General features: G+C 51.8%; 8 protein-coding genes across 8 annotated transcripts; 6 read left to right on the top strand and 2 right to left on the bottom strand.

The window, feature by feature from the left end:
* Positions 1-809: 809 nt before the first annotated feature.
* BDP55DRAFT_693556 (uncharacterized protein) lies at positions 810-1,802 on the top strand (the record flags this gene model as incomplete). Its single annotated transcript, XM_060577236.1, has 3 exons — positions 810-1,173; positions 1,387-1,733; positions 1,797-1,802. 3 exons carry the CDS (start codon positions 810-812, stop codon positions 1,800-1,802), a joined length of 717 nt encoding a protein of 238 aa, XP_060430357.1.
* Positions 1,803-2,681: 879 nt separating this feature from the next.
* Positions 2,682-3,352, top strand: BDP55DRAFT_742452 (uncharacterized protein; the record flags this gene model as incomplete). The annotated part of the gene is made up of 1 exon (XM_060580463.1): positions 2,682-3,352. The coding sequence occupies one exon, from the start codon at positions 2,682-2,684 to the stop codon at positions 3,141-3,143; it is 462 nt and encodes a 153-aa protein (XP_060430358.1). The 3' UTR covers positions 3,144-3,352.
* A 468-nt stretch (positions 3,353-3,820) lies between these two features.
* On the top strand, positions 3,821-4,516 carry BDP55DRAFT_631518 (uncharacterized protein; the record flags this gene model as incomplete). Its single annotated transcript, XM_060572292.1, has 2 exons — positions 3,821-4,058; positions 4,191-4,516. 2 exons carry the CDS (start codon positions 3,821-3,823, stop codon positions 4,514-4,516), a joined length of 564 nt encoding a protein of 187 aa, XP_060430359.1.
* A 1,634-nt stretch (positions 4,517-6,150) lies between these two features.
* BDP55DRAFT_742458 (uncharacterized protein) lies at positions 6,151-9,155 on the top strand (the record flags this gene model as incomplete). Its single annotated transcript, XM_060580464.1, has 9 exons — positions 6,151-6,273; positions 6,335-6,378; positions 6,446-7,178; positions 7,294-7,321; positions 7,351-7,416; positions 7,653-7,764; positions 7,832-7,954; positions 8,015-8,058; positions 8,172-9,155. 9 exons carry the CDS (start codon positions 6,151-6,153, stop codon positions 8,936-8,938), a joined length of 2,040 nt encoding a protein of 679 aa, XP_060430360.1. The 3' UTR covers positions 8,939-9,155.
* Positions 9,156-9,733: 578 nt separating this feature from the next.
* Positions 9,734-11,174, top strand: BDP55DRAFT_715055 (uncharacterized protein). Its single transcript, XM_060578288.1, has 4 exons — positions 9,734-9,776; positions 9,846-9,923; positions 10,010-10,053; positions 10,110-11,174. The coding sequence occupies exons 2-4, from the start codon at positions 9,861-9,863 to the stop codon at positions 10,966-10,968; spliced, it is 966 nt and encodes a 321-aa protein (XP_060430361.1). The 5' UTR covers positions 9,734-9,776; positions 9,846-9,860; the 3' UTR covers positions 10,969-11,174.
* Positions 11,175-13,116: 1,942 nt separating this feature from the next.
* On the top strand, positions 13,117-14,438 carry BDP55DRAFT_742471 (uncharacterized protein; the record flags this gene model as incomplete). Its single annotated transcript, XM_060580465.1, has 3 exons — positions 13,117-13,381; positions 13,450-13,799; positions 14,414-14,438. Exons 1-3 carry the CDS (start codon positions 13,238-13,240, stop codon positions 14,436-14,438), a joined length of 519 nt encoding a protein of 172 aa, XP_060430362.1. The 5' UTR covers positions 13,117-13,237.
* A 131-nt stretch (positions 14,439-14,569) lies between these two features.
* On the bottom strand, positions 14,570-15,724 carry BDP55DRAFT_693558 (uncharacterized protein; the record flags this gene model as incomplete). Its single annotated transcript, XM_060577237.1, has 3 exons — positions 14,570-14,607; positions 14,743-15,555; positions 15,688-15,724. The coding sequence occupies 3 exons, from the start codon at positions 15,722-15,724 to the stop codon at positions 14,570-14,572; spliced, it is 888 nt and encodes a 295-aa protein (XP_060430363.1).
* A 719-nt stretch (positions 15,725-16,443) lies between these two features.
* On the bottom strand, positions 16,444-18,137 carry BDP55DRAFT_114874 (Mov34/MPN/PAD-1 family protein). The gene is made up of 3 exons (XM_060565407.1): positions 17,671-18,137; positions 17,333-17,586; positions 16,444-17,258 (listed from the first exon to the last, which is right to left on the bottom strand). The coding sequence occupies exons 1-3, from the start codon at positions 17,734-17,736 to the stop codon at positions 16,565-16,567; spliced, it is 1,014 nt and encodes a 337-aa protein (XP_060430364.1). The 5' UTR covers positions 17,737-18,137; the 3' UTR covers positions 16,444-16,564.
* Positions 18,138-18,316: the final 179 nt, after the last annotated feature.

Below are 18,316 nucleotides of genomic sequence, written 5' to 3' on the forward strand. Positions count from 1 at the left end.
TCCGTCTCCCGGCAATGCACATGCTACAACCATGGGATTGCTGGAGCTATGTGATTCTATCCCCGGCCGGGCCCCTCCCCTCCATCTCATCACCTCCCCTCTGCCAGCCATATCCATAATCCATACCATCTGCATCCATGATCCAGCACCTGGGCCCTTGGCCTTGACAGACTTCCCAGCAAAGCAGATCCCAACAAGCTAAAGTAGAGTTGGACCGACAGGACCGGCCGGCCGGCAGAAGGGCCGCATCTCTCACTTCCTATTCCCAATACCCCCGTCCCACTCTTCTCCATCCGTACCTATCTCTGAGAGCTCTCTCACTCTCTTCTGTGCGTCTCGTGTTTCTCTCCCTCTCTCTCGCCCGCTCCCCCCTTCTAGTCTCCTTCTTTTGCTGCCTTTGCTGCCCGGTAGTACGACGGATCGACTGGCAACTCGTCCACGTACGCCTCTACGGATACATCCATCCATCCACCTTGCCTCGCCTTGCCGTCAATAACCTGACCTGCAGGCCCGGCCACCGCACACGCATCCCCCGTCCCATTCATTCCCCCTTCTCTCCTCGGACGCGGCCGACCTCCAATCAACCTACCCACCCCCCCTTGAAGACACACTTTGTTGCTAATGCATCCGTGAGCTGACACATCCGGGGAAGGGCTTCCGGCAACAGAACCCAGAACCCAGAAATACCCCCCCCTTCCGAGGCCGAGAGAGCCTCAATGAACCTTTTTTTTAAACCATCGACCCAAACGGCGTCGTCTCCCCGTCGTTCACGGTCCCCGTCCGCCCGTCCGTCGCCCGCTATCCCGGCAATGGCTTTCGCATCGTCGCCCGTTGACTCGCCGTCGTCGTCCTTCTTCGCCGCCGCCGCCCCGGACCTTGACGGTCTCGCCCAGGCTCCAGCGCCCGTCGCTCGCGCCATCCTCGTGGCCCTCTGCGATGACCGAAGGGTTCGAGCCCAGGCGTTGAGGCAGCTTGAGCGACTGCTGCGCTTCGAGGCTGATGTCCGCGAGGAGGAGGAGGAGGAGGATGTCGTCAAGAGGAGCCCCAATTCTATCTCAAGTCCGTCAAATCCAAAAAAGAGAAAGGCAACCGGCGAGCCCAAGATTTGTGTTCAGTGCGACGGCATCTTCACGGCCGATGAGAACAGCTTTGGGTCATGTTGGTACCACTCAGGTGAGCAAGCAAAGCATGCAAACCCAGCAGCAGAAGCAAAAAAACAGCCTCGCAGAGCCTTTTTCAGCTCTCTCCATCTCTCTAGTTGCCTCATTTCAACTAGTGTATCTCCTTTTCCCAGAAGAAACACAACACTATACGAGCCGTCAGAAGGGCTCTTGTTCTTGTCATTGGAAGGGTAATACTGACTCGTGCACCCACCCCTCTGTTTAGGCGAGCTGGAGCTTTGGGATGAGACGCAAATACCACCAACAATCTGGGACGAGGTCTCGTCAGACGAGCTGGACACGGATTCCAATCGCCTAGAGTATCCCGCGGCGTTCCGATGGTGCTGTTGCCAGAGACTGGGCGACAGGCAGGGCTGCGTGCGCGGCATGCACGAGGCCAACCCGGACAGGAGCAAAAAGGGCCGCGGCAACGAGCTGTCCGACCTCGAGGACGATCCGCTGGAGCTCGACGACGCCTCGTCGCAGGAGCTGGGACCGCCACCGCATCAGCAGCACTACACGATCTCGAGTTCACCGAAGGATGACCACAAGCCGACAACGGCAACAATGACTGTGAGAACAGTGACAACGACGACAACGACAACGACAGCGCATCACCATCATCACCACCAAGAGCAGTGACGTTCGAAAAAGGTTTTCTTGGATTGTTTCTATTTTATTTTAAGGCATGTCTGTGGTCCATGTCAGAAACGAACTCGCTTCCATGGTTCGGGTTCCCCTGCTTCTCGGACGAGACTGGTTTTGGTAGACCGGTCAAGGAAATTATTATGGTTTCGGTCAATCGGATGGGCTCCCGATCTTCCCGACCGATCTCGGTCAACCGGTCGACAAGGACACGCGAGATTGAATTGGATTTTTAAGGTGCTGGCAGGGCTGTGAACAGACTGAAAGGGAGTCAAAGCGGCAACTGGGCAAAGTTCAAAAAACGGAGCGGAGCGGAGCGAAAGCAAAGCATTTTCCAGGGAGAGGGGGAGGCATAGCATTTGGCAAAGTTTGATACAACAAGACACTTGATGGATGAAGCAAGCAAGCAACATTGAAATTGGTTGGGCAAGAATTAGAGGGGGCGACACTATTTTACTTGGGGGCAGCTTTTTGCCCAATCGGCCATTTGGTGCCTGACATATTGACCAGGCTGGCATGGCATTTCGCTGCCCAGCATGAGGGTGTCCTCGTCAAAGACACCACGGATAATGGAGGCAGAGCATAAGAGCATATCAAGTGTATTTCAGTAGTGAAAGAAACAATGATGTGAGGGCACTGAGGGGGGAAAGGGGATAGCGAAAAGAACGGGGTCAAGATTACCCCCCAGCGCAGAAAGAACATCGATTTACGTAGTAGAAAGACGAACGGGGCAAGCCCAAGTTTGCCAGCGATCCAATATACCTTGCTTTCAATTTACACGAGCCTAAAAACCACAGAAATTTGCATGTACTGATCATTGATGAGGTGAGGACAACAAGCGAGCTGCCCAACTAAGGCGGCATTCCCAGGATCGAGATGGTCACATTTCGCCTCATGGGACTGGCGGTGGCGGAATTCGCATGGTCCGCCGCCGACGACGACGACCGCGGCGGCAGTGATGAGACGAACCGGAAGTGTCCTGCCCAGAGCGGTCCGATATCATCTGCAGCAAGCGCTCAAATCTGCAAGGGACACCAGAAGCGGCCTAGCAATCCCGCTCCAGGGAATGTGAAGCTTGCCAGGCTTGCCAGCAGCAATGTAGTGTACACACGCCAGAGCGAACGAGCCAGTAGGCTCGCACCCGGTGGTCGCACAGGATATGTTCCCCCCCAAAACCCGGACCAGACTCCAGAGTGTGTGTGTGGCTCTTGGGGGGACACAAGACGCACCGCCTACAGGCTACTTGCCTTTCGTCAGCTAACCAGCCGCTGGACCACCACCCCTGGGACCATGGGTAATTGCCCTGTAGTCTGGGCTCTAGAGACTGGAGAGCCGTAAGCTTGCGGTGCCACAGCAGGGCTCTGTATGCGAAGAGCCCAATGAGGCCACCTGGCGAGCAGGGATGACCCTTACCATCCGTGATTCCCCGGCAAACCCTGATCTACGGGAGGCCGGGGAGGGTGGCACGGGGGGGCAAGCCGGGTACTTGTAAAAGAAACGGGTGTCTGTGGGAGTTGAGTGAAACCCCCCCGGCCGTACAATTCTAAGAAACAAGAATGAACACAATTCCCCAAAAGGAGGAAAGTGACCCCAGTGAACCCTTTCGGAAACTGGTTTCTATCCCCGTCACTCCGGGTTGGGGAAGTTGTTGTGGGACTCAAAGTGGGCGTGGTCTACACTAGATGGTAGTCCCCGAGTGTAGGCAGTTAATTGAGAACGTAGAAGCCTCTCGAATGTCTACGAAAGGGAATGCTTGCGTACCATCTGCACCGTCGAGCAAGTTGCTTCAAATTTGGTTAAAGGACTCATTTTTCAGTTGTCACAATTCGCTCGCGCTTACTCGGATAAACTCAACGACTTATTTTGACTGTTACTTAGCTACTCTACTTATTGGACCAAAGAGACTAGTGCAAACAATAATCCGCCCGTGTGTCCGATATCGCATAACACAATTTTCCCGGCCCGAAGAAAACACCACACTATCGGCGCGACACGGCAATAACAACTAAAAAACAATGGTTGATCAAGTAAGACTACGAGCCGAACAGACCGCCGCCCCGAATCGGGAAACAGCGGCCATGTTGGAAGCCGTTTCGGGTACCGATGCTCGAAAGGTCTTGTTCGCACTCCGCAGGGAGGATGAGCGGGTCCGCCGGCGAGCCGTTGACCTGTTGCAGAATATGCCAAGGACGGATGTCTGCGCCAACTGTAAAGAGACGTTTGATGTCAACAGGAACGCTCCTCATGCATGTCGTTAGCACCCTGGTCAGTATAATGAAATTCCACATTCAAACACGTATTCGGAATGAGCGGGTATCGTAACGCTCCGTGTTACTACACTTGCTTGGCGAATAACATAAGGACATGACGCTAACGCATGAATAGGAAAGTTCGAATTGGACGAAGACCTAGAGGTCTGGGGCACAATCGATGAAGTGGAAGAGTTTTACGAGATGGACAGCGAAGAAGCTCGGTTTGATGTTCCCGAAGGCTTCAGGTGGAGCTGTTGCCAACGCGTTGGCGAGGTGGAATGCTGTCAAAAGGGGCAACACGTGGCCGTATTGGAACACGGTCCTTTGGCGTTGGGGAGTTTCGGTGACGGTGCCAACGCGTTGGAGATCACAGGGAAGCAAAGCCATGGCAAGCGCAAGGCTGACGAGGATATCGTCGGCATTGCGCAAAGGACAAGGACGGGGTCTCGGCGGATATGACACGGGGACTGTTGCTTGAGTGCATGGGGAATTCGAAATGCGGTTGGCTTTGTCACTTTGACAGTCTGCGACACATCATCTGGTTCTACTACACCGTATATGGCAATTGCCAAGCTCTCAGCCCTTAGGGGATGCCATTCCATCGTCTGCAACCAAACGGCTGACAGCTGCATGCGCGGAACTCCGGGTAACACATCACACGCAAATCCATGTGGGGATGCGTCCGAATCAAGCAGCGGTGCCTTGCGCTGAGAGGCTCAGTTGCGAGTTGAGGGCTGTCAGAAGTCTCAAAGAACGGCTGACTCGCTGGCCCGTTCCAATGATCACCGGCTGACAGAACTTTCGGTGTAATTCCGACATGTACTTGTACACTTCAAAAATGAGGAGATAAGGCACCAAAAACGAGGAGCTAGATGTTGAAGTCCAAGATGACAGGAAAGACTTGGAAAGCCCCGAAAAGTCTAAAAGATCAAGTTTGGTCGCAGAAATAGCCATTCACGGAGTCTCGAGGGCACTTGATTGAACTGGGTACCGCGAATCATTCCCCAAAGTATGGACACAGGTGGGCCTATTGCGGGCGTGAAGATGGAAGTGCCCGCTGCAGAACCCGCTGCAGAAAATCAGGCGGCCCAGGCCGTTCGGACTGCCCCCGCCGCATTTACGAAATCTTACATAGTCGTGAGGCTTGATATTGGCTGGAATTCTCGAGTCATGGGAAGAGGTCTAGGCCTCGAAGTGTAGGGTTTCTCAACAGACTTGATTCAACGATAATCGTCTGTCCGACAAATATGACCTCGGACTCATTTCTTCCCACATGTGCTTGTACTTGGGCTATCTTGGATATCATTTGATGAGCGAGAGTCGTCATTGTCGAGTCTTTCCTGAGCTCGGCATTGTATTTGGGGGTTAAGATTGCATTGCGGTTGAGGAATGCATGTACAAGGATAGTTCTGGCGTGCTCTAGGCCTGATTTGTTCCCGCTGTCTTTTTTCGATCCTTTCAAGAAGATGTACTTGACTGAGAGTTCGATGTTGCAGTCATTAAACTCATTACTAAAACTCTGGTCCGAAGAAGCTATCATTTCAAGTGGCAAGACCCAACTCCAAACTCTTGTTGCCGTTGTTCGATGCCATAGTCTGTTGAATAGGTACTGTCATCAACATCTCTTCTACGCCACAAGGGTAATTGTGGCTTTTGAGGCTTTGCTTTGTGGGCAAGCTACTCAAATGGGGTAATCAAAAGCTCACAGAATGAGCCAGAGCCATGCATAGTCAGGAAACCGTAGATTCGACTGGAGGCATCTATCATTTCTAGCAGGTGGTAGAAATGTCTCGCAGTAGCCTCGAGTTGGAGGAATCGAGTATCAGTTTATGGACTCATAAAAGGAATCTGAGACACTAGTCCTCGCTCAGAGCTTTTTCTCTATATGTCTCATCCAGTCATCTCACGGTCTGAGTCAATCGTCGCCAGGCTTGCAACAGTTGATTTTCGAATTGTCAACACGGGTCTCTCAGCAGCCAGACACGACAACCATCTGCACTACATTAGGCTCCGCGTTGGTATCAGTTGTCATGTCTCTCAAGTATGCATTCATCTTTGAAAGCTCTCTGACGGAGAACTAATAATGTCCCAGCATGCATGATGTTCCCATAGAATTGAAGGAAGCCGAAAAGTCATCTGATAACTCCCAGAGTCAGTCAAACAAGCGAGAACATTCTGAAACCCCTCCCGGTTCTCCCCGACAGCCATCCCTAAAGGTAATTATCTTAATTTCATCAACGAACTATTGTATCAAACTGTCACTGATAACGGCAATAGAGAGTCAGAAGGGCGGAGCCAAGAGAAAAAAAGTCGCCATTACTGTGAGTCAAGGTTTTCTCCAAACGAATGGAAATGAGGGCATATCATTGACTTTATTGTAAACGACAGCCAGCTTCCACCAGAACTACGAAATCAGATTTACAACTTCGCTTTTACCCGTTCTTTCGTCAGGATCACTGGTCAGTCGGTTTACGGCTACACTTGTGTCCGTTCAAAGTTCCTCTGGAAGTGCAAGAACGTGCGACATTATTATGCAGGGAATGAAGAAGCAAACTTGCCGGTTGCGTTCCTTGGAGCCTGCAAGCAAGTCCATGCTGAAGCGCGTGCGGTACTCTACGCCAACGACTTCGACATGGAAGGCATGGAGACACTCGCCGTCTGGCTCAAAGACCTGGGAACTAATACTGCCTGCCTGCGAACTATTACGCTTCGGACTGAAGCTCAGATGCGGTTGACGTTATCGTCCTCAAGTAGTTTCAGGGCCCAGCAGGACCGGTATCGGGAAGTCTGTCACAGGGCCGCCAGGATGTTGGCTGGTGCCGAGAATCTCCAGGCCCTGGGGATACATTTCTTTTACAACCAGATGATCGGCGCCCCGGCTCCGAGAGCAATTCTCAAGCGACCTGAGCCTGTTTCCGGCTGGATTGGTATCGCCCGCCGAGTTGCGGAGGTACTTTACCATGATTTCCGGTCGGTGTACTCCAAAGGGTTATCCCGGGGTCGCACTCCTGAAGACTTATGCCGTGTCATAAAAGTCAGCCGGAATAACTGGTGGTGTAATCGTCACGCGTTGACCCCACACAAACTCAATGCCAAAGAGGCAAGAGAGGCCGAAGAGGAGGTTGTAGAGCATTTGAGGCTTCTTCTCAGGAGGAATCTCGAATCTCGTCTGGTTCATCGGTCTTAAAGGATATTGACTCAAGGCATCCAGTCGTCACACTTGTATATTTGACTAGCTTGGTCTTCAGAAAGACGGCGGCCTCTGTAAGGGGAGGTGGTGCTACATAGGCTAGCTAAGTTAATCATACTATCCGTGTGTTCCATCATCCCGAATAATAGATTTGTCAAAGATTTCATATGTAAGTCGTTACTTGAGTTGCGACTGACTCACTGCTTAAGCATTATCTCGAGAGTGAGCATCATCAAAGGACCTCCCTTACGTACCCCTTGAATGCTTCTTGCCATCGACCTGAATGCACACGCCGGATAAAAGACAAAGCCACTACAAAGAAAATCTTAGAAACAAAGAGGAATTTCTGGAGTCTCAAGATCAAATGTCCGTTAAGGTAGCAGAGTTGCGAAGTTCTGCTCCTAGCGGCCGGTTATATCAGAGCATCAACACTCCCTGGTATCTCACGGAAAGAATCTGCCATCGACAACCCCCAGCCTGACACAGACACAGCACTGGCAAGCATCAATTCTTCCAAGTAAGCAACTATTAGTTACCTGGTATTGAAGTTCAGCTGACTTCTCAATTGGAACGTCGGTAAACAGGCCTGCAGAGCACCTTCTCAAAATACCTGTGCGGGTATGGCCTCGTCCCCGCACGCCTCCGTTCCAAACTGCGGACTCCATCGACGGAATACCCAAAGTTCTTCAATCACCCTACTGGAAGAGGTATGCCTGAGTTCTTTGAATTATCTGAAGTTCACCGAGTTCGACTGATATCAATACTAGATTCTGGAAGATGACAGTCATAAGCCGAAACGCTCGTCGCTATTGTAAGTTTTTCAGCGCGGGCTTCTTTGCGCGTGGTTCCGAAAATAATTAATCCTCAAATGGAAAAGGCATATGACCCGAGAGATCCGAAACATGATATATGAGGCGGTCTTAGCCTCTACGAGCCGGATTCGTATTTCAGGTGAACTCGCCTACACCCTTGTGTCCTCGAAACGATCAACCTTTCGATTACGACGAGGGAATCTAACGCAATTCCCATTCACGGAACAAGTCGATCTATCGATCCTTCAAACTTGCAAGCAGGTACTGGCTGAGGCACGTAGCATCGTATACTCTCGAACCATCGACATTACGGATGAAGAGACGCTTCTTGTCTGGCTACGCGACATTGGGCCGGACAACAGATCTCATCTACGCGACATTGCCTTGCTTATGCCGAGCACTTATCCTCAGTGCCCATTCATATCTGTTCGACAGAAGATGGTTATGACTAGGAATCCCGCAATGCTTGAAAGCTCTCCGAACCTCAAGCGAATCCGGATGAACCATCTTGGATTTGAAGGCATGATCGATGTGAATAAGCGCCTCAAGCTTCACAGAGATGAACGGTCAAGTCCGCTGGTCACTGCATCTCGTCACATGGCTAAATGGATGTCCGTATTCTTTCGACCCCTCCTGTGCAGTCCGTCTTTCCGCAGTCGAAGTCCTTCGGAGCTTTCTTCCTTGTTGGTGCTTGAGGATCGCGCTTACGATACCTGGCATCTTTTGCGCAATAACAAGCCCGGCTTTGGTTGGCCGAGTCTGAAAAGGGAGTTGGACGAGGCACATGCATCATTTACTGAGCACATGGAACTGCTACTTGAGAGAAGTCGGAAGAAGAATCTCAGACGTCGCCAAAAGAAGCTTCAGCGGCGTAGCTAATGTGTCCAATGAAGGGATTATCGTCTGGTCGCGATGTTCTCATTGGAATCGAAACAGATAGCAGTACGTTATGAGAATTAAAAGATGAGGATACTGGTAGCTCTAGCGCACGGTCGGAAGAGCAAGCCTCTCGGTGGGCTGACCTCGGTGAGCAATCGGTCTGGCTCACGCGATACTCGGTGAGGCTAGAGAGGGTTGAAGCCGTCATGACAAACAGCTTTCCGTTTCACATAGAGATTCTATGTTACATGTATTTTTTCAAAATCTGACATGGAGTCATAAGTGGTCCCAAACTCTGTTTCCTTTTCGCAGCTCAATTACTAGGCAATGACCTTGGTGGTCTCAAACGTTGCGAAAGATGTCCCAACTCACCGACCCATTTGGGTCCACCCATTATGTGCCCTCACTACTCTACAGTTACGGGAAATATGGCTTTCTGTAAACAGGACCTGTGACGCAGCGGGTAACATCGTGAGTGAATTGCCTCGCTTGCACAAGTCGCAAGTTCCGGCCTCATGAGACATCCCTCTCTACGCCTGAGGCTTGAAGAGTCTTCAGGGATTTTCGTAGGCTACCCATGGGTAACGCCGAGCTTTTGTGAATATTTCTCGTCGTTTGTGGCTTGTTTTGTCGGGCAGGTATGTGTAGTCCCATGCGGCTGGTTGACGAGCCCTCGGGTGACTATCGCCACACGCTCACAATGGTGCGCACCAGACTGAGCAAACCTTTCTTCAAACGCCTGTAGAAAAAGAGCTTCCCCCCCTACGCAACGAACACAAACAGAAACATCGATGACTGGAATAAATACTCTGCAAACCGGGACGCCTAGTTGAGCTAGGTAAGTTGAAAGGGGAGCCCGACCACTTTTCAACATCTGAACCAGATATACTGACCTCTTGTTATCTAGGCAACACCTTCGTCCATGAGCTGCAAAGCTTCGCGCAAAACGAAGTCTAGGCTTCGGAGGGAAAAGAAGCTTCGCGAGGTACGGTATTATAACACGACAGTGGAAAGCCGCGAGGAAGAGCATGTGGTCTTTGACTAACTAAGCTAACATGAACGGTCATCTAGCAGTCCCAGAGTGTAGCACGTTATTTTAAGCATTTTCGGTTTTTGTATGTGTACCCGAGAGCTTGGTAATTGAACGCGAACGACTGACTTTGCCATACAGGGACCTGCCCCCTGAGCTTCGAACCAAGGTCTACGACTTCGCTATTGTTTGTTGCGATGTTGTCTCAATCACCAGGATATCTCACAAGAATGGCTGCACCAACAAAAAACAGCTCGCCATTCTGCACCATCAAAACTGCGGATTAGCAAAGCGAGACACGCAGCCCATCGCCGGGCTACTTCATACCTGCAAGAAGATTCGCCACGAGACGTCGTTCAAGCTCTACAATAGCAATGCCTTTGGCCTGTGCGACGTGCCAACACTCATCTTATGGCTCGAGATAATTGGGCCCGCAAATCGAGCAGCCCTGAGAAGTCTTGAAATTGAGGGAGACGGTTTTGATGACCTACTCCCCATCATATCATTGTTGGATCCGGAGGGCGACTTGGACAGGTACGACTCAAACCCCTCCATTGGAAGGGCTTCCCCAGGCGACCCATACCGAAAGGAGACTGCGAGAGTCGGCGATCTTCTTTCTGAATCCCTCGTTCTCGAAGCGTTGCACCTTCCCTGCGGATACAAATTCTGGCAGCTCCCGCCTCTAACGCTCCGCCAACGCGATGCAGACAACGCGCCGTGGCAAACCAACATGGCGCGCCGCATCGCCGAGACTCTGGTCGAAGACTTTGCACTCTTTTTCCGAAAGCGCCTTCTGCTCGACAACGATACTGAGCAACTCTCAAAGGTCATTAAGGTCGATATTGTACGCCAAAGGGACGGCGACATGCCGGCGAGTCCAGCGATAAAAGGCGTCTTGACCCAAATAGAGGAGGGAGCAGAGTACTTGAACTTACTACTCAAGTACATCCAACACAAACAGAACGGAGGCAAGCCATGGCCGTTCTGTCTCGCTGAATGAACTTACTAAGCGTGATGAGCTCATGCTCTGGAACCCGGAACACAATGTTGGAATAAATGGTCGAAGCATTTTTTTGAAGGGCGGCAACGAGACGGCTTTTCTGAATCAAGCCAAATGTCAGTAACTAGCGTATCATGTTACTTAGTACAAAGGATCCCCTAACATGGAGATGAGCTCTTTATATGTGCAGTCTCAGCGGTCCACACAAATGAAACTCAAGTTTACAAAAACTCCAGATCAACACATCATGTTTCCGAGGAATCTCATAAATATGGCCAGGTCATGGACAATGCGCAGGGAGAGTCCAGCGGGTTCGAAGTCTGCGCAGCAAACTCTGTCGTCATCGACTGCATGCCTTATGCTTCCGTCACGCAAGTACTCTCAACTAGGCCTTGCAGCGTCCTCCACGACAGCGGACGTCGATGCGCCTTGCGGTACTGGGGAATCATCCCTACGACCACAAACTTACAATACTCACTGGATGGGTATCGAAGCCGGACGAGAAGCTAAGTGAAGCCTTCCGGTAGCCACTGAAGTTCCCCAGCAATCCTTTTCCCCCAGAGACCTTCTGCGACGCGAATAGCTCGGCAGTTTCCGGGTCGGGCCCTTATCGAAATTATACAAATACAGCGGTCGAGTAAAAGCGTCAGATAAGGGATCTATGATGTTTCGAGTTTCTAGACCTCTACGGCGCGATGGTTATTACGGGTCTTCGTAGTTCTTTCGGCGGTCGTCGAGGCTCCGTCCGGGTCGAAGTCGGGTCTCCAGCAACTGCAAACGTCAACGCTCAACGTCTCTGCAACTACTAAGTAGATAATTTTGTGCCAGATTTCCCAAAAGTACTGTTTTAATCTTCTCGATTAGCGAAAGTTGAGAAGAAGTAGCAGGGAATTCGACATTACCTGTTCTAGGTCTGGGTGTTGTGGTGACTGAAAAGTCCGCGATAGGGATGTGTGGGTTTGCCCGTTATCACCACGTCTATGCAGGCATTTGCAAAGAGATCGACCAACAAAGAGACAATGACAATAAATGTCTTACGTTGCAAGTTGCACCGTGTTGGATTATCTAAGAGTCAGTTGTTAAGGGGTGATGAAGAACATCCATCAAAGATTAGATAATCGTAACGCTTTGCAGATCCGACACGACTCATTACGACGCTGCGAAACTGTATCAAGTAAAAACAGCAGAGAGCCTGATTATCAAGATGAAAGAAATCTCAAACCCGAGAAAACCGTGGCCGAGACTAGAGAAACCGAAGTCGTCCAGCCTCGGAATGCAATAAGCATTTCGCTAGCGTCCCTGCACCTCGCTTTCCCGTCTCCACATCATGGCAAGGCGCATTTTTTTTTCTTTTCAATGGCGCCAGAGGGCAGATTCCCGACCCCGTCTCGAAGCCTGGAGGCCTGTAATCCCGGTCATCTTTTTCCCACCCCCGGGAACTAGAACCTCGTCCAGACTCTATAGCATGGAAAGGGGGAAGGCGACAGCGGCGCTGGACACTAAGAGCCCTGTTGATGGGGTCTCGGGGAGTTGCGATGACAAGTGTCAAGCCTCCTTGGCGCGAACCGCCCCAGCCCACTGGTTTGAGGCTTCTATGGAGGCGACAGAAGGATGGAGGAGAAGAAAAGAGGCGAAGGCTCAAGGATTCAAAGCAGCAGAGACATGGATAACTTTATTGGGTGGATACGCGTATGCTTAGGCCTTAAGGTTGTTGGTGCTCCAATTCTCTAGTGCTGGTTTCTTCGTGGCTTTGTCAGAGAAGAAGTGGGAAACCGAGACCGAAGTGCCGTTCGCCTGGGGGGGCAAGGGGCTGTGCTACTTTTATCTCTTCCCCCATTCCAAGTTCCCTAGCAACAATAGTAAGGTAGAGTAGGTAAGTAGTTTTCTGTGTCTGACTGCACAGTGAAGGAAAAAAAGTGTCCGCGTCGCACCCATAAACCGAGACCGAAGGCATTCTCACACAATGCGCAGCGTGCGGCTGTGTAGCGATAGGCCCGACACTATGGGAATGAGTATCGAAATTTCATTCAGGATACGGTCAATACGTGTAAATGCGAGATGATACAGAATGCGAGATGTTTGTATATAGATGGAGTCTGGTCCGGATGTTGTTGCCGTCTCTTTTTCAATACAATACAACTAACACAATCATCACCACCATCGCCACCATCACCATACAAAAAGTCCTCAATCTCGACTTTGACGAACATTCGTCACTAACGACTCTACAAACCAATATCCACTCCCCTTATCCTCCCCGATATTCAAAATGGGTCTCTTCGACTCCAAGCTCAAGTTCCCCATCCACATGGTCCAGCTTGCGCTGGTCATCGCGGCTCTTAGTCTCTCAGTGGCACGCATCTTCCTCCCCAACCGCCCCAGGGGTAGATCCGGCACGATGGCTCTCGGCATGGTAAGTCTTAAGCTTCATTCTACCCCACAAACCAAGCAATCGACTAACAAAATCTTCCTCAACCCCAGGCCGCAAAGTCCCTCATCATCATCGCATACCAAGTCCTCACCGAGCACGTCTCCTCCTTTAAACGATGGGGCAGTCTGAAAGCCAACCTGATCCTCAACGGCATGGAAGTCGTCTTCTGGGCCGCGGTCGCCTACATGGGTATTCAGGGCAACACACAAGCAGCCTGCCTGGGCGTCAGCTGCACCATCGGCTGGATCGTCGTCGTCATGGGAATCCTTCTCAGCATCGTCGCCGGCTACGCCACCATCATCGCCTGGCTCGACTTCCGCTACTTCAAGGCCAACGGCGTCCGCCGCGGCTCCATGAAGCAGACCGCCCTCGGCAGCAGCAGCGACAGCGAGGGCGGCCAGTCCGCTGAGCGCATCGAGATCCAGCAGCAGAGCAAGCCCCAGGCTTCTTCCCCTGCTCCTCGTCCCGCCGTCGCCCCTGTACACTTCAACAACAGCCAGCAGCAGAGCAACCAGTACGATGCGCCTCCCTACGGCCAGCACTATGCTCAGCAGTACCAGCAGCAGTACCAGCAACAGTACCAGCAGCAGCACCCTCAACAATATCAGCAGAGCCAGCAATACCACAACCAGTACCACAACCAGTACCAGTACCAGCAGAGGCAATGAGTTGGAGGAGAGGTGGACTTTTGAATTGAAGAGGACTTTCTGAGCGATTCAGCATATCCAGCGGGGCGAATTGGGATAGGGATACAAATTTCATTTGTTTTTACAAGCGAGTATGATTTTCTGAAGAGACCGGGTTGGTCTGCACAGCCAAGGGATAATGGCGTTCACGTTAGAAGGGAACCATGGGACTTTAGACCAGAATATCTGGGTTTCTTCTTTGTAAAAGCCCTCGGAGCATAGAAACCGCCTCTGCAGAAGCAAGGAGGCGCAGGAATGGATTTGAGTTTGAAAGCATTCTTTGACAACTAGAAACCCGTGTCTCAATTTGGTTACCGACTACAATAAGGGTATTTAACTCAAGAGAAGCATGACCTGGAAGAAAACAGAAGATTGAACAATCTGTTTCGGGATGAAGTGGATAGAAAGTGGCTGCATAACGGAGGATAAGGGGAGGGACGGGGTTCTTACTCCAAGATCATTTTTTCCGCCATAGTAATTGCAGTTACTTCCTTGAAGCTCCTGTCCTTGAGCCGTCCGGACCTCCGAACAAGAAGTTTGAGATTTTGTCGCCAAAAGGCACCACCGACGAGGGTACTTCTTGGCTCTGGCGGACTTTCAAAGGCTTACGACTGTAGGAACGAGGGGTCCATGATTGGTCCTCCGTGGCTCCACGACCCGACGGCCTGCGCCTGGACGATGGATGATCCCTTATCACCTTCCTGAGCTCCGCTCTAGTCAAGTTCGGCCTCTCCAGCACTTGGCGCCGCAGCTCGGCATCGGGCCTGCCGCTGGAGCGTCTTCTACCTATCGCAATGATCTCTCGCAGGGGCAGAGCTTTGAGATCAGCCGGTACCACATCACTCACCTGGCTGACGTCTCCCTGGGACCCTTCAGGCCGATATCCAGCATCGTAGAATAGTCCAGCTAGTTCGGGATACGCGTCTGTAAAATCATACCAGAAAATAGGGTTGCTGATAGCGGACGCGTTCTGTGCATTGAGAGCTTGGGCTGGACTGCTGTTTTCGATGATGTTCTGCAGGAGCCAAACCAGGTCTACTGCAAGGTCATCCAGGAACCCCTCTTCCTCTATATGCCTGTCAACAACATACGAAAGAGCAATCTCGTTTACGAGAGCCGGCATCGTCAAGATCGTTGTGGGAGAGGAGTCATCCCCAAAGCAGAGACTCACAGTCGGCAGCATCTCAAAGCTACGCTCAAATGCCATGGTCCTCATCTTCACCGGCCACACCTGTCCCTCTTCGTCGGAGACGCCGAGAGTGTCCGGTTCACCCGGATAATTAAGCATTCCGCTGGCAGCAGCCGCCCACGCCTTCATGACCTCTTGGGCATAGGCCGGGCAGATGACAGTAACGTGGGACGCAGAGCGGGAGTCATGGCCGTACGCTATCAGCGCCGCGTCGCCGCAGACAGCGTACTGAACGTGTGAGAAGGTGTTTCCGAGGCGGTGGAGGACTTGATGTGTTGATGCTGGGCTTATGTCGGGTCTGGGAAAGGAGGGGCTGGGGGCTTGCAGGTACGTTTGAGCTGGAGATTGGGGGTCTGCGTTGACCCTGTAGGGACAAGATGCACCGGGTGTGTTATGGCGCAATCGCTGACTACCACTTTGGTTTGACGTTTGAGAGGGAGAAGAGGCCATGTTCCTGGGGGGATCGCGACAGTGGCTGAATGGACGTTTCAATGCTTCGATGACGTGGAATCGACCACTGCGCCTGCAAGCTGCCTTGTCTATAGAAGTTGGTGGACTTTGAAGCAGGAAATCAAAAATACCTGTCGTAGAAGCTGTCCGCTGTGTGCGGTTTCACGAGAAGCGGAGGCGGGTCGACACGGGGAATCGGAAAGCAGATCTCAAACTAGAGTTTGTCACTTTGGCAAGACTTCATGCCGTGAGGCCACAATACGGGGAGGCAAGGAGATGATGTTGACATGAAAGTGGGAAGTGGGTAGACTTGATAACTGGTCTTCTTCGTTTGCCGCCAGCTAGAGCTTGGGGCGAGGCGAAGCCGAGCTTTTATGTAGATGCACGGGAATGGCCTAGCAGTGTCAAACCACTGCGAACAACTTGGCGATTGATGGGCGACAATGGGATTGAAACTTGAGTCTGTATTTCTCAGATGTTCTGGGACTGTAAGAGAACAATGTAAGTTAGCGTTTTCTTCGCCTTTGAGCACGCGGCAGTGCTTGAAGCTCCATGGATCAAGAGGCAACAAAGGCGGCGTTCCCCGTTGCCTCGTGTAACTTGGAAAGACATATTTCCAGTGACGCCTGATGCAGGACCTGGGGAGGAGTCGACACTAGGAAAGTTGTACCGCCAAAGCTTCATTCATTTCATAGGCCCACGTTGAGTTCATAGTCGTCTTATGCCTGGCGGGTCCTCTAGATGTTGCGTTCCCGTCCACCTAAACGCCTAATCGTACAGTGCTGGCAAAGTTCTCGAATCCCGCCTGAGACCGTCCCTGAATCATGGCCCTTAACCTCCTCACAACTCCTCTTCCACATCCATGGAGTCACCGTTTGATTGATCCTTACCCCCTGCCGGTCCGTCCTTCTTAGGCATCGTCGCTTCCTTGTCGATCATCTGTCTCGAGACGGACACAATGTTGTCCTCAATCAGCTGCTGACCAACGTCCTCCAAATGCTTCTTAGGGTCGAGCTTGCCGACATAGCGGGTCTTGAGCTGATCCTTCGTCAGTTCGGTTTCTTCCTTGACACGCTTCTCGTAGCCTTCCGCAAGGCTGACGAGACGCTCCAAGCGCTCCTTGTTGCAGTCGCCCTCATGTCTGAAGTCGTTCATCTCCAATGCCTCGGTCCAAACATGTTTGTGCAGGTTCATGAGCATGTTCTCCTCGAGCGCCGTCTTTCGGTAGTTGATGCCGATGGAGTAGTAGTGTCTGTTCAGACCGTGAATGAGGGCCTGGATCGAAGGTTTGTTGAGGTGGCCCAAGTTACTCGTGCTTTGCCGGGGCTCTTGACCCAGCATAAGGGACTGAGGGTTGATCAGGCGGAAGGCATCAATGACAACCTTGCCCTTGACGGACTGAATGGGGTCGACGACGACGGCGACAGCACGCGGAGTCAGCTGCTCGAAAGACTGCTGAGTGTTGATATCGACGGATGAAAGCCAGCATCCAAAACCAGGATGGGAATGGTACCATCCAACGACGGCCTCGGGTCTGTTTGCAAAATATATATCAGTATCTGCGACTGCGATATGGCTCAGGTAGGGGATGGCGGGGTCCGAACTCACCTTCCGGTTTGTCTCAACATGTCCATCATCTTCATCTGGAAGACAGGGTCGACGGCCTCTACACTAACACCAGTACCACTTTGGGGCATGGCGAAAACATCCACCACGCGTACCGTGAAGTCGTCGACGAACTCTCCCAGCATCAGACCCATGACTTCCATAGGAACACCAGCACGGCCGTGTCGCAGCATCTTGAGGAGGGCAAGGGAGGAGATGTAGACAGTCTCGGAGTTGTCGATAAGCTGTGTATTGTCCTGGAGTGCCGCGTCAGTATAGGTTTGCCAGGGCGCTGACAATCGGAGCTGTCAAGGCAGCTCGTCGAGGTGGGATGCTCTTACCGTTCCGGGTTGGCTGCCCAGGCCACCGAGACCCTGTGACTGGAGCATGTTCCTGAAGCGCTCCATTGCGATGATATGGTCGGTGTTAAGGAGTGAAAAATGCGGTAGCGAGCTGGCGTCGTCGAAATGCTGTCGTGGAAGGAGATGTGCGCGGCGGTTTGGAGGGGCGTAGGTTGAGGTGATGGAGGTAGATGGAAGCAGCTGGGTCGTGGAGTTGAGTGGTGTTGACGACAGCTCTGAGCAGCCTGGCGAAAATGGTCCTGGCGCGGAGCTAGCCTGGTCCGGTACGTACTAATTCTGTGCCTGGCTGACAAACAGTCACGTGCTTGACTTGTGATATCAGTGCCGGAAAGAGCTTCCTTACCTCAAAATCCCAGGGCTATCCAACTTAATTTGAGTTTAACTTATATGAAATCAAGTTGAACTCCAGTCAAGTATTCGAATAGATCATTCGGGTTGATTTTCCCTCTTAGTCCTTGCTGTGAATATACGTTTGACGACTTGTCACTTGTGCAGCTTGAAATGTTGAGGTGTGAGAGGTTAAGCCACACATTTGCCGCATTCGGCTAGACCGATCTTCTGGGGCTCACCAGCCACAATCCAGCTCCCCTCCACTGTGTTCAGTCTCGAAGGATGAGTTCATCAT

The sequence above is a fragment of the Colletotrichum godetiae genome (assembly GCF_030913485.1).
Source record: "Colletotrichum godetiae strain CBS 193.32 chromosome Unknown BDP55scaffold_18, whole genome shotgun sequence".
Taxonomy (NCBI): domain Eukaryota; kingdom Fungi; phylum Ascomycota; class Sordariomycetes; order Glomerellales; family Glomerellaceae; genus Colletotrichum; species Colletotrichum godetiae.

What these genes read in the sequence shown, in the direction of transcription:
- BDP55DRAFT_715055 (XM_060578288.1), top strand. Translation starts at nt 9,861, where the DNA reads ATGAGCTGCAAAGCTTCGCGCAAAACGAAGTCTAGGCTTCGGAGGGAA. An exon ending in GGGAAAAGAAGCTTCGCGAG is followed by an intron (nt 9,924 to 10,009) that starts GTACGGTATTAT and finishes ACGGTCATCTAG; the next exon opens with CAGTCCCAGAGTGTAGCACG. An exon ending in TTTAAGCATTTTCGGTTTTT is followed by an intron (nt 10,054 to 10,109) that starts GTATGTGTACCC and finishes TTTGCCATACAG; the next exon opens with GGACCTGCCCCCTGAGCTTC.
- BDP55DRAFT_114874 (XM_060565407.1), bottom strand. Translation starts at nt 17,736, where the DNA reads ATGGAGCGCTTCAGGAACATGCTCCAGTCACAGGGTCTCGGTGGCCTG. An exon ending in TGGGCAGCCAACCCGGAACG is followed by an intron (nt 17,587 to 17,670) that starts GTAAGAGCATCC and finishes GCGGCACTCCAG; the next exon opens with GACAATACACAGCTTATCGA. An exon ending in ATGTTGAGACAAACCGGAAG is followed by an intron (nt 17,259 to 17,332) that starts GTGAGTTCGGAC and finishes TTTTGCAAACAG; the next exon opens with ACCCGAGGCCGTCGTTGGAT.